Consider the following 12,374-nt stretch of genomic DNA (forward strand, 5'->3'; position numbering starts at 1 on the left):
TCCATCACACAGATATATGAGTTGTATCTTCGATCTCTACTTTGAGCGATCCTGCTATGTCCTTTGTAGTGTGTCTTTGGATCGCCTTTCAGAGATTTAGAAGGCGTGGAATCTGGTTTCTTTGTGGTTCCATTAAGGCCAAAGAGAGCCCCCTGCCCTCCACCTCCACCCCGCTCTTGCCTCTGTGACGTGGTGAGGGTCATCAACCTCACTGTCCTTCAGTGGAGTGGCTTACACGTCTCGATTCCTTTGAGGAAACTGGTGTGTGGTGAACCGTTTAAACCACCGAGAGGCCAGGGGCCCCGGGTGGCCAGGTCTCCCCGTGTGGGTTGTCATCTGTCTCACAGGGCAGCTCGCTAACGCCCAACAGACACTTTATTTTCTAACATCCAACTAAAAAATGGCAACAAAGACTTGTAGCCCGCGTTAGTCTTGCGCGTTGTGAGGGTCCCGTGCTGCCCGCTTCTGCTGCGTGTCGGGTTCTCGTTCCCTGTGTGAGGGAGGTTGGCCCGGCCCGGCCACCTGGCAGACGCCTGGCCCAGCGTGCCCTTCTGCGAAGCTTAGAGTTAACCCCCACTGTGTCTTTGAGACAGTGACGTCTGGGGGGGAAGTGGCTTCGTTCTGCAGTTACCGCACATCCTGTAGAAAAGCTCTGTAAAACCCCGTGGGTGAGACTGTGGCTCAGAGGCCCTGCCGGTGAGAGCAGATGGCCCCTCCCTGCCCGCGTCCCCGGCTGATGAGAATCAGCAAGAAGGTGGTAGCACCAGGGCCTGAATCATCGACATTTAATTTCCTGCCTCCAATCCGAGGCCAGGGCTCCCCTCTACACCTTCGCTCACGGTCGCGTTTCCGTGGCTTCTCCTCCTGGGTGGATGGGGCTCTGATCCTCCCGTGTGTAATGTAGTCACGGCGCCCACCCATCCACTGCACGGCCGCCTGCCGGGGTCACAGGTCCCCGTGCTGTGCAGGTGGGATCCAGTGGAAGCTCATTAGCTTGGCCGTGGGGGCCCCATGGTCCCAGCTCCTCCCCTTGCGGCCGTGCGACCTGGGGCGCGGTCCTGGGGTCTCTGGGTGCCCCTCTCTGCGCGGGTGCTACTGTTGCGTGTAACGCCCTTGCTTAGCCAGGCGAGCGGATGCAGCGAGTGCCTCGTGTCTGCGGTCAGCGCTGCTTAGTGACGCACCTGCCGTTCCGCGTACGGCTCTCAGCGGACACCTCCAGCCAGCAGCAGATCTTCTGCTTTTGCTGTGGGGCTGCCCCAAGTTGTGGGATCAAACAGGAGGACCACTCTATAAGGAGGGCAGGGGTCACTGATGGAGCCTGAGCTGGTGGCTCCCAGGTCACCGTCACTGTGACAAGAGCGGAAGACCACTAGTTAGCCCCTTAAAAGTCTCAGGACGCGTGATCCGTCTGCCTCGTCCCCACGGCCTCGGGCGGGTGCTCTTGGGCTTTTGCCGTTTGCAAACTGTCGTTCCGATTGGGAAGGCGAACCCACGGTGCTTTACCCGGCGTCAGCGCCAGCCCAGCTCCTAGAGCCCCGCCTTCTCTGTCAGGCTGTCCTTCCGGTCAAGGCCACCTGGCGTTTTCCCGCTCTATACAAACCTCGTGTTGTCATTGACAGCGTTTCAGGGTCTGCTGCTGCCCCATGGACCAGCCCGATGGGTCTTTGTCCACAATTATTTCATTTGGGAAGTTGAATTTGGAAATTGCCCGTTTGCGTCTTGGGCCGCCCTTGGCGTTGGTGGTTTTTCAGAGGGGCCGGATATGCAGATTGCACACGGATGGCTGGTAAATGCCCGAACACCCCGAAATGCACCTGCAGGCGGGGCCTGGCACGTTCCGTTTATTAGGGGTCTTTTAAAACTCATCGTGAGGGAACCGACAACGTCAGCTGTGACCGCGGAGGAAGTTTTAAACGTGGACTGGTCCTCTCTGCAATGAATGACGTGCTCTGAAACGCGGTTTCCTTCAGAATCTCCTGAGATCTTGCTGAATGCTGACCATGGTGTCTGCAGAGCTGAGGTCTGTTTCCAGCTCTGGGTCCTGAACGTGTGACTCAGGAGGACCCTGCAGCACCCCTCCCGGGGTTTGGCACCTCTCCCCGTCACTCTACTCGCTTTTTCTGGGTAAAAGTCGAGAGTGAGGTGGACTTCTCCCCTGAGGACCGCGAATGGACGGGTGCAGCGGAGGCGGCGGTACTGAGTGTATCTGCGTAATTCGACCTCGTGGTGTTGGCGGTTCTGTCCAAACAAATCGTGAAGGACAGACAGCCATCTGCGGGCTGCAGGGAGATGAACTGCGAAGCCAGTACTCAGGCGGGACTTGACTGTGCTGGCTTCACACCACTAATGGGACCAGGAGGGCCACTGGGGTTAAGACTGTCCTTTTGCTCCGTGTGCTGGCCCTGTCCTGGGCCCCGTGCTGAGCCCTGGCCGCGAAGTTCCCAGCCCACGCTCTCGACTCCTTTTCCTCCGGTTGTTCGTTGACTAAGGTGTGCTTGCCCGCGGGGACCCCCCTCACCCCGGCAGCGAGGGGCATGTTTGGGCTTTATTTTCACCTTTTCCATGACAAACGACAGGGAGCCTGTCACCGCCAGGACGCGGTCCAGGGCTGGTTTGCCCTCTGTTGTTTGCCCAGCATTCGTTCATCATTCATTGGTTCCTAAACCACGGGGACTCTTCTGGGGACTGGGGTTTGCCTGCTGGGGGTGCTCGGCGAGCCGGGGAGTGAGTCGGTGGCAGTGAGCGCAGGAGCGAGGCGGGTTCGTCCGGCTTTCCCTGCGCCCTGCAGGCAGCACCCCTCGCTTAGGAAGGAAGGGGGCGGCTGGGGGATGGGGTGCCCAGCCTCTGCGCCCTCGTCCTGGGGAAGATGGCGGTGGCGATGCTGCACCTCACATGTGTTAGTTCCTGTGGCTGCTGTGGCGGGCTCCGGAGAGGTGTGGCTTAGACAGCGACGATCGCTGTGTCGTGTCCTGGAGGCTGGGCGCCTGAGATCGAGGTGTCGGCTGGTCTGGTTCCTCTGAGCTCAGGGAGGATGGACCCCAGACCTCTTCCCTAGCTTCTGGCGGCTTGCTGGCAGTCTTTGGGGTTCCTTGGCTTGTAGAGGCATCACCCCCTTTCTCCTCCCATCTTCACCTGGCGTTCCCCCTGCGTGCGTGTCTGTGTTCAGGCTTCCCGTTATGAGGACACCGTCACACCGGATCGGGGCCCAGCCTCCTGCAGCGTGACCCGCCGTAACGCGCGACACCTGCAGAGCCTCGCTTCCAGGCACAGCACAGGTGCAGGTGAAGGGCGTGAGGCCCTCGCATCTGGGCGGACGCGCTCGGCCCACCGCAGCGCGCTCTGTGTGTGCTTCGTCCATCCTCGCGAGGTCAGCAGCGGCCCCGTGTCCGTCGTGCAGACCCGGGACCTGCCGGGTTGGTAGGTTTGCCCAGATCACAAGGTCAGGGACGCAGCTGGGCTGGAAACCAAGTGCTGCTGACCTCCGAGCTCCTGCTCCTTCTAGAAGTTTCTCCAGGGAGCCCCCTTGGTGATTTCCTTGGAGCAGGACATTGCTTCCATGTGCAGGGCTGGCCCGTGCACTGTCCACACTCAGCGGCCCCCACCCGAACACTAAGCGGCAGTGGACACCTGTCTCTGATCACCTGCAGATGTCCTGGGCGGCTGCTCCCCGCCTGCTGGCTTGGCCAGGAGCTGTGGGCCGTCCTCGGGCCTGGTACCCAGGGAACTTGACTTGTGCCGTTGGGATCAGAGGCCGACAGTTATCTGTCACATCTGGTGGGGCTCGTTTGTCGTGCTGGCGTTTCCAGGTCCTTCTGTCACGGCCAAGGGTGGACGGGGTGCGGGCCGGAAGTCACGGACGTGCCATTGAAGTGAACAGGCGGCGCCACTCAGGTCTGACTGTGTCACCTTGGAGTCGGCCTCCGACAAGAGAGAGGAACAGAGGGGTCGACGAGGCGCAGGGGGTCAGGTTCCCGGGCGGTGGGGCTCCCGGCCCTGGGCGCCTGCCGAGCCGGCCGCATGGTGAGAGGGGCAGGACTCGTACCCTGCAGGGAGGAAGCTGCTGGAGGCTGGGAGGCTGTAGGGGCCCCCGGCACGCAGACCCCACCCCACGGGACATTGGTTCCTGCCCCATCGTCTGTCCCACGTGTTTATCTCGAAACCTTCTGCATATATAAAGCAGACCCTTGAGGCCCCGCCGATGGCTGCTCAGCAGAGCAGGACGTTAATTCCGCCGAATGAGAAGGCACAGTTCCCGGCGGGCTTGGCCTGGCTCACTGGGGCGTCTCACGGAAGGCACCTGGGAACGCGACCGAATGGTGCCGGTCCAGTTCTTGGCGGCCCTGCTCTGTTTTTGGAAAGCGTTTGTGATGGTTTCGTAGGCACTGCTCACAGCATTTAACGTTTTAAGATCGGCTCTCGTGGCAAATGAGGCGGCGTTTCCGGAATCGTCTTCCTCTGTGGTTCGGGAGACGTGGCGTCAGTGTGTTTGCGGCCGTCGCGTTCGGAGTCGGCGTAGGTGGCCAGACGAGACGGCCACCTGCACGTGAAATGACAAAGAGCACGCAACGGCAAAATTAAGTCGCCCCATGATTTGCTCGAGCCGTGGTTCTCAAAGGGAGTTCTGCGGACGGGCGCCGACAGCGCCACCTTGAGACGGGTGAGCGATGCAGGCCCGGGCCCCCGCCTGGGCCCCCGCCTGGGCCGCCGAGTCAGACACTCGGCCGGAGTCTCAGAAGCTCCGGACAGGTGACAGGGGTTGCCCGGGGCAACAGGTGGCTGTGGATGACCAGAGAGTCACGTCAACAGTGAGAGTCAAGGCCGCAGGAACCAGCGGCTCCATCTCGGCTTCCCCCTCTCCAGGCGGCAGGACGGGCCGGGTTTTCACCCCGAAACTCCACGGGATCCTGGATGGAAACGCTTTGCCATCTCCGGACACGTGCCCGGGTGGGCTGCTCAGGTGGCAGCCGGGTCCCTAATCGGGTGTCTTTGTCCTTCCCCGCAGAAGTGCATTCGATTCAACCCGGACGCCACGGTGTGGGCCGCGAAGCAGCGGATTCTGTGCTCACTGAGCCAGAGCCTGAAGGACGTGCTGAATTACGGGCTGTTCCAGCCGGCGTGCGGCGGGCGTGACGGGAAGTTTCTGGACGAGGAGCGGCTTCTGCGGGAGTACCCCCAGCCCGCCGGCGGGGGCGTGCCCTCCCTGGAGGTACCCGCGGTGCGGAGGGGAGGGGAGGGCCCGCGCCGAGCCCCGCCTTCCGATTGGTTGAGAAATCCCCCCCAGATTGAAACCTCGGGCTGGGGTCCTGAGGTTGCAGCTGCATTTGGTGTGAGGCGCCGACTGCCACGCCGTGTTTGTCAAGTCCGTGGTCAGCATTAGTTTCCTGACTCAGGATATTTGACAGGTTCATTGAGAAGAAGTCCGAGCGTGAGCTCACCACAGGTCCCCCCGAGGCGTGTGTCCCAGGACCTCTGCGTTCCATTCCGGGGCTGCGGGTCGGGGCTCCCTTCCGCCTCCCGATCAGCCTTCCTGCCCTTGGGACCTGGCCTCCATTCGGGCTCTCGCCCCTGGGATGACCGGGATGACCTCTGAGCAGCGAGAGCCCGTCGCGTGTCCTTGGGCCACCGTGGTGATGGGGGGCATATGTGTCAGGTGGCCTTACCCATGTCCACGTAGAGTGTGACCCCAGGCCCTGCCTTGCTGACCCCGGCTTGCACACCCCGAGGTGCCAGGGTGTGCTACCACGTGATGGGTCGGGACAGTCACACGCGCAGCTGCTGGTCATTTCTGCCCCTACGCAGCGCGTCGCTGGTGCTTGGCGATGGCGTGTTTCGGCATGATAAACACAGGGGCCGCAAGTGGGGGTCGGGCTGGCAGGGAGCCACGCAGGCGGGTCCTACGCTGTCCTCCGTGAGTGCAGACGACTGGTCGGTGACGTCACGGGCGTGCGTTCAGAGCCGAGGCCGTGACCCACCTGCACGCCTCTGGGTCTGAGGGTGACCTTGGAGCGGAGACTACTGGGGTCTCCACGTGGGTGGAACACACGTGGCACTGGGTGGGCCTTGGAAGAGAAAGGCCGGGCGCCTCTTGACAGAGTTGGAGGGGGGCATATGCAGGGGTCGAGTGTCACAGCAGCCCCTTCACGGGGCCACGCAGACACGCGGGCCCACCTGACTCTGGAACCAGAGGGCGGCGGTGACCGCACGGCGGGCCTGGCCCCCACCCTCGCCAGGCTGGTTCAGGGGGTGCCGGGGCCCCGGACAGCCTGCCCCCCGGAACTGGCCGACCTCACGCCTGCTTTATTTTGGCAGCGATACCGGGTTTCGGTCTGTGCGACAAGGGATGTTGTCTGTCTGTCTGTCGGCCGTGGAGGGGGCGGGACAGGAGGGTGTCCCTCTGGGAACTGGATGCGGGATCGGCCCTGTGGTTTCAGCGTCAGCTCCCGGGCTGCCCGGCTGCTTCGCTCCACGCGTGGGCGACGTCACTTTGTCACGCCCCCGTTCAAGCTCCTCGGGGTGTGACGGGTCATGGGAAGCGGGGGAGGGAGACAGCGGCGTGCGTCCAGCACCCATCCCGTGCCCGGCAGCTCACGCTCAGTCCTCGGGCCCCCCTGAGAGCTCCGTGTCCTCCTCTCCATGGGACAGACAAGGCAACTGAGTCTGGGGCGGGCCAAGCGTCCAGCCGAAGGCTCCCTGCAGACAGGGCGGCGGCGGAGGCCTCCGCTCAGAATCTCGGGGACTCCCCGCTGTCGGCGTCTTCCCAAGCCACCTGTCCCCAGCGCACTTGGTGACAGAGGGGTCAGGGCTCCTGGGAGCGGCGTAGGTGACTGAGGGGAGCTGGGGATCAGGGAGCCACGTGACGCCGAGGCTCCGTCCCCGGGCACTGTCCCTCCGGCCCCAGGGGTCCTACAGTGTCATTTCCAGTGCTGGGGGAGGCGCCGGCTGAGGGTGGGATTTGTGGCCCAGCGTCCATGGGAGGAGGTGGCCTCGGCAGCCGTCGGTCCCACCGCTTCCATGAGGGTCACGGCGTGGAGGGGCCTCGGTGTGCGAAGCGCCGTCCTCCTGTGCCCTCGTCACCGTGCTGACTCAGGCCAGGCCCGTCAGAGCCGTGGCAGCCAGCGACGCGGGGCCCTTGACCCGGGACTTCGGCCCTGTGGGTTGCTCCCATCTCTCGTCCTGGCCGGTCACCTTGCGGCTGCAGGGTCTCGGCACAGTCGCTCTCGGGGCGTCCGGGGTGTCGGGGTGTCCGGAGTGTCTGGGGCCCCGCAGCATGGGGGTGGGGGGCCCCGTGGGCCACGCGGGCAGAGGGCCGGCTTCTCCCGAGCGGCCGTGTGACGTCCTCACGTGTCTTCTTGCTGTCTGCCAGTTCCGGTACAAGAAGCGGGTCTACAAACAGCCCAATCTGGACGAGAAGCAGCTGGCCAAGCTCCACAGCAAGGTACGCAGGTGCGGCTGTCGCCCGCACCGCCGGCCTAGATCGGGGTGCTCGCGGGGTGGGGTTCTTCCTGCCTGACGACCGTACCCTCCCCTGGCGCCCACAGGGTGTCCCCCAGGGCCGCCCTTAAATACCTCCATCTCCTTCTGCGTAATGCGGACACATTAGGTGACAACCTGTAGGTGACGTAGTCTCACTTAGAGAGGAACCTACTTAGGGCACGTCTCCCCGGGTGTTTTTGGGGAGAGAGGTGGCCCCCATCTCTGAGCCATCGCTGCTGAAACAGAAGACAACCCCGAAGTAGGTTTCCGCTGCTGTCCCCAGAGGTTAGGGTCCCGCTCACGTAAACGCACCAGTGAGACGTGCGTGTGGGGCAGGCGGGTGGAGGGGGTGTCCATCTAAGGAACGAGCCCTGGGCTGCATCCGTGGAGCACCCAGCTCCTAGCTGGACGTGCTGTGTGTACCTGTTCTCAGGGTGCCCTTGCACCTGGCCAGCGTGCTTTGGGCATGCCTGCTGTCCATCAGGGGTGCCGTATGTGTCCAGGGGTGCTGCAGCATGTGGTGGGCACCTCACTGAACACCAGGGTGTGGTGCCCACAGATGCCACCCCTGCCCAACCCCCGAGAGGCTGTAGCTTTCCCCGTGGAGCCAGAGTCACGAGGCTGCCTGGTCGGCTTCCTCGGCTGGCCCTGCTGCTGTCCAGGTGAGCTCACCTGTGCCGTGGGCTCACAGAGGGCTTTCTCAGGCAACACGGCCCCCTTGTTTGTGTCGGGATGGACACAGGGGTTTCTTTTACACCGTGCCATTATCGTAATTTATTTCTGTGCTGGAATCGTTCGGCGCGGCCGGTGGCCCTCCTGCCTGGCTCTCTGCCTTCCGGAGTGGCCCCCCGTCCTCGAGCGCTGGTGACTTTCTGGGAGAACGAGATGCTTGGTTTCCTCGCGCTCCTTCCCTGGCCAGGCCCCGAGTCCCTGGCACCGTGACGCTCAGCCCCTGAGGTCTCGGTGCTCCTGGATCTTCTCATCATCCTCTGGTGTATCGACAAACGATGCTCGCGAATGTTCAAAAGTGTCTCTCAGTCAACGGCAGGGAAGGTCTTAAATGAAACCAAAGGCAGCTGTGTTTCCGGACGCCTGTTAACTTCTAGTCCCAGGACGTGTGGAAGGCGTTGGGGTGGAGAGCCCGCCCTGTCAGTGGCCAAAGGGTCCGGGGAAGCCACTGTTCTCAAAACTTCCCTCCAGGCTGTTCTGGGAGAGGCGTGGGTGGGGACGGATTGTTGAGCAGGGTGGAGGCGGATCGGTTACTGCGCTTGCGATCGACTAGGTCAGCTGTCTGCTTCCTGGACAGAAAATCATTACTGTCTTACAGATGAGGCTGGGGACATGTCCCTTCCCGTCAGGGATGACCTGTTGATCGTTCTGATCTCCTGGGAAGTGAACGTCTTTCTTCACTTTGAATCACTTGGTGACCAGGTGTCCCTGTTTCTACCTGTCTGGTCATGGGGTTCACCAAGGTGGCCTGGCCTGAGCTTTAGAGCTCAGAAAACACAAACGTGGGTTCGTGGGCCTCACTCGCCAGGGGCAGAGTCAGGTCTGGGGAGGACCCTGGCCACCGTAGCTATTCGCGGTGGTCCAGGTGGGAAGGAGTGTCCCTGGCTCTTGGCAAGGACAGTGAACCATGAGGATTTGTCAGCCCAGGACGGGCTGGCCACGTGCGCCACACGCCGGGCTCTGTGCTCATCCTGGGGTTCCAGAAGCAGAAAGCCACCGCTTGGGGAGCCCAGGGTCGGCAGTGGCCCCATCAAGGGACAGCCCCCCTGAACCCCATGTAACAGACCTTCCCATGGCTCATGAAGACACGTCTTGTAAAGGAGGTTGTTTTTTTTTTCCTTTTTAGACCAATCTGAAAAAATGCATGGATTACATTCAGCATCGCTCGGTGGAGAAAATCGTGAAGATGTTGGAACGAGGCTTGGATCCGAATTTCCACGACCTGGAGACGGGAGGTAGGGGTCAGTGGCGGAGGACGCCGTGCGCTTCCCGGAGCGCGGGCTCTGCTGGGACGGGTCAGTCCGCATCCCGACTGTGTGGCGTGCAGCACCGCACCGCCCCCCCGGGTTTTAAAGGGCTTTCTCTCTCCTCCCTGAGTTCTGGATGAGCCTGCGTCGGCTCCCACGGTAGCCCCAGCAGCCAGCACGGGCCTGGCACGCAGTAGGTGCTCAGTGGGTGCCTGTCGACTGAGTGAACGCAGGCACGGATGATTGACAGCATGCGTGGGGCCGGTGCCTTGGGAGGCGCACGCACACGCGAAGGTCTCGCTGCCTCTGCTGGAAACCAGAGCCCTAGAACCGCGCGTGGGGTTAAATGGCCAGGGGTCCTCGGCCTGGCCAGCGCTGACATTTGGGGCGGGACGGCTCTTTTTATTACTATTATTTTTTAACAGTTCCCAATGAGCATTAACTTTTTCCTCTTTTTTCTCGGTATTAAATTGAGACACGGTTGACTTGTAACACTGTGTTAGTTTCGGGCGTACAATGTAACGATTTGACGAGTGTGTGTGTGTGTGTGTGTGTGTGTGTGTGTGTGTGTGTGTGTGTATGTGTGTGTATGCTGTCGTGCTGTGGTCATACAATAAGTCTGGATTGGCATCCATCTCATCTCACAGAGCACTTTTCACTGACGAGAACTTTTAAGATCTACTCTCTCAGCAACTTTGAGGCGATATGACACAGCATCATCAACTGTGTTGCCTGCTGTCGTCACACCCCAGGCTTATTCATTCTATAACTGCAAGTTTGTGCCTTTGACCCCACATGCGTCCCCACCGTTCCCCCACCCCCACCGCCCGCTGACAGCTACCAATCTCTTCTCTGTATCTATGAGTCTGGTTTTTCACATTTCACGTGTAAGTGAGATTGTACAGTATTTCTCTTTCTATGTCTGACTCACTCCACTTAGCATGACACCCTCAGGGTCCATCTGTGTTGTCACAAATGGCAGAATTTCCTTTTTTACATCTGATTAGTAGTTCATTGTGGGACTGGACAGTTCTTTATGGTGGAGGCTGTCCCCTGCATCGTATAATAATATAGCGTCCCTGTCCCCCCTCCCCAGATACCAGTAGAATCCACTCCCAGTTGTGACAACCAAAAACGTCTCCAGAAACTGCCTAGCGTCCCCTGGGGATGGAGGCATAGTCGTCTGGGTGACAGTCCCGTGCCAGTGGGGCACGCTGATCTCGGTGGCCCGAGGCGAGGCTGTTGTGGAGCGGAGGCTGTTTTGGGAGTCTCCACGGCAACTCGGAGCGCTGGCCCTGGCCGCGGGGTCACCCTGGGCCTGAGAGCGTTTGTCTGGGACTCAGCAAGTGGGGCCCCCCCTCCTTGGGCGGGCGAGCCCTCCCCCTGTGCCCTTGTCACACAGACGCGTCCCACCTCACAGTTATCAAGCCCACCCTGCCTGAGAAAGCGCCGAAGAGCAGAGCTTTCTTGTCACCTGGGGGGCTCCTCTGGCCCTGGAAGCTAGTAGGGGACCCCCACGTGGTGCTCGCCCAGCACGCAGTCCCCCCTCGGGGCACGGTGACTCCCCTGTCCGCCAGTGTGTCTGCATGGGATGAGAGAGCGAGGTGCACGGCTCTGACCGTGGCATCGACAGGAGAGCCTGACCTCACGCGGAGGGGACCGTTCAGAAGGAGCAGCAGGGAAAGGGGCCGGGGGCGACCTCAGGCCAGCGGCGGAGAGCCCCCGCCTTCTACATGGACGGAGCGTTGGGGGACGATGTGGACATGAGCCGAGCCGGTGCCTGGGCCAGACCCCGGAGGGAAACCCACGTCTTCACTTTCGTCCCTGTCGAAGGCGGCGTGTCGGAGGCCGACGTGTGCTCCTGCCTGTGACACACCACATGGGGGACCCGGCGACACGCCAGAAACAGCAGCCGGAGCAGGACGGGGACTTCGCGTCCGGGCCTCGTGAGGGGAGCCCCAGGGAGGGGACCCGGCCTCAGAGCGTCCCGGGGCAGACCGCTCCCCACCTCGGCCTCTCCGAGGCCCACCCGGTGACTCGTGGGGGACACGGACCCGAACGCCCGTCTGCGCGTCTGTGTCGGATGACGGTGCCGACGCGAGCGTCGCACGGACGCGTGTGCTGGTGTTTCCCAGGCGGGCGCGTCCCCGCTCGGGGCCTCCAGAGACTTCCGTCAGCGGGAGCTCAGCAGCCGTGTTCTCGGGCCCCAGAGGGAGCGGCACGGTTGGCTCTGGGGGGCCGCCTCCAGACACGGGCGGTGCGGCCAGCTTGTCCCCGTTCTCCTGGGGCAGCCCTGGTTTCCCCGCTGAAAGTCCCTCGTCCGGGAGGCCCCTGATTCCAGGCTGTCGTGACCGGTCACCGTAGAAGCGACAAGGGCGCCTCATGATTACAGCTGCGGTTACGTGAGCACTTACCGGGGGCCCGTGAGGTGCCAAGGGCATGAGAAGCCTCGTGACCCTCAGTCTGCGTGCGTTGCACGAAGCAGCCCTCTGTGGGGCCACTGTCCTCGGGGGAGCCGGAAGCTCTGAGAGCGGAGGCCGCTCACCGGGTCACAGGCGAAGGAGGAGACGGGGGCAGAGCCTGGGCTTGCGGCCCTGGGAGTCCAGAGTCCCTGCTGTACCCCGTGGGTGGGAAGGAGGTGTGGCCGTCGGTGGTCTCTCTTCTCACCTGTGGCCACATCTGGCGGGACACGCCTGGGGTCCTGGCCGACTCAGAGCGTCTGGGACTGGGGGCCTGTGGTCACTGAGCCAGTGCAGCTCACGGTCCTGGAACGGAGCCCCCAGCGGCAGGCGTCCCGGTGGAGGGAGGAGCTGGCCACGCCCCTTCCCCCCGCAGCCGCCCTGGCGGCGTCCTCGGGGGGGACCCTCGGTGTCCTCAGGGGGGGACCCTCCGCGCCCTTGTGCTCCAGCAGCTCCAGGCCGGTTC

At 62.4% G+C, this 12,374-nt stretch overlaps 1 protein-coding gene across 3 annotated transcripts in view; it reads left to right on the plus strand.

Annotated features, from left to right (window-relative positions):
- SHANK2 (SH3 and multiple ankyrin repeat domains 2) overlaps positions 1-12,374 on the plus strand; it is a 404,459-nt gene that overhangs the window by 53,179 nt on the left and 338,906 nt on the right. For 2 of the 3 annotated variants that reach the window (XM_039840587.1, XM_039840588.1), the window contains exons 4-5: positions 5,003-5,206; positions 7,364-7,429. In XM_039840587.1, the coding sequence (XP_039696521.1) occupies positions 5,003-5,206; positions 7,364-7,429 (270 nt within the window). Of the gene's footprint in view, positions 1-5,002; positions 5,207-7,363; positions 7,436-9,328; positions 9,438-12,374 lie in introns of all 3 variants that reach the window. The other variant, XM_039840586.1, reaches the window with a different exon arrangement.

This window comes from Pteropus medius, unplaced genomic scaffold (genome assembly GCF_902729225.1).
Source record: "Pteropus medius unplaced genomic scaffold, Ma_sr-lr_union100, whole genome shotgun sequence".
In the NCBI taxonomy this organism is placed as follows: domain Eukaryota; kingdom Metazoa; phylum Chordata; class Mammalia; order Chiroptera; family Pteropodidae; genus Pteropus; species Pteropus medius.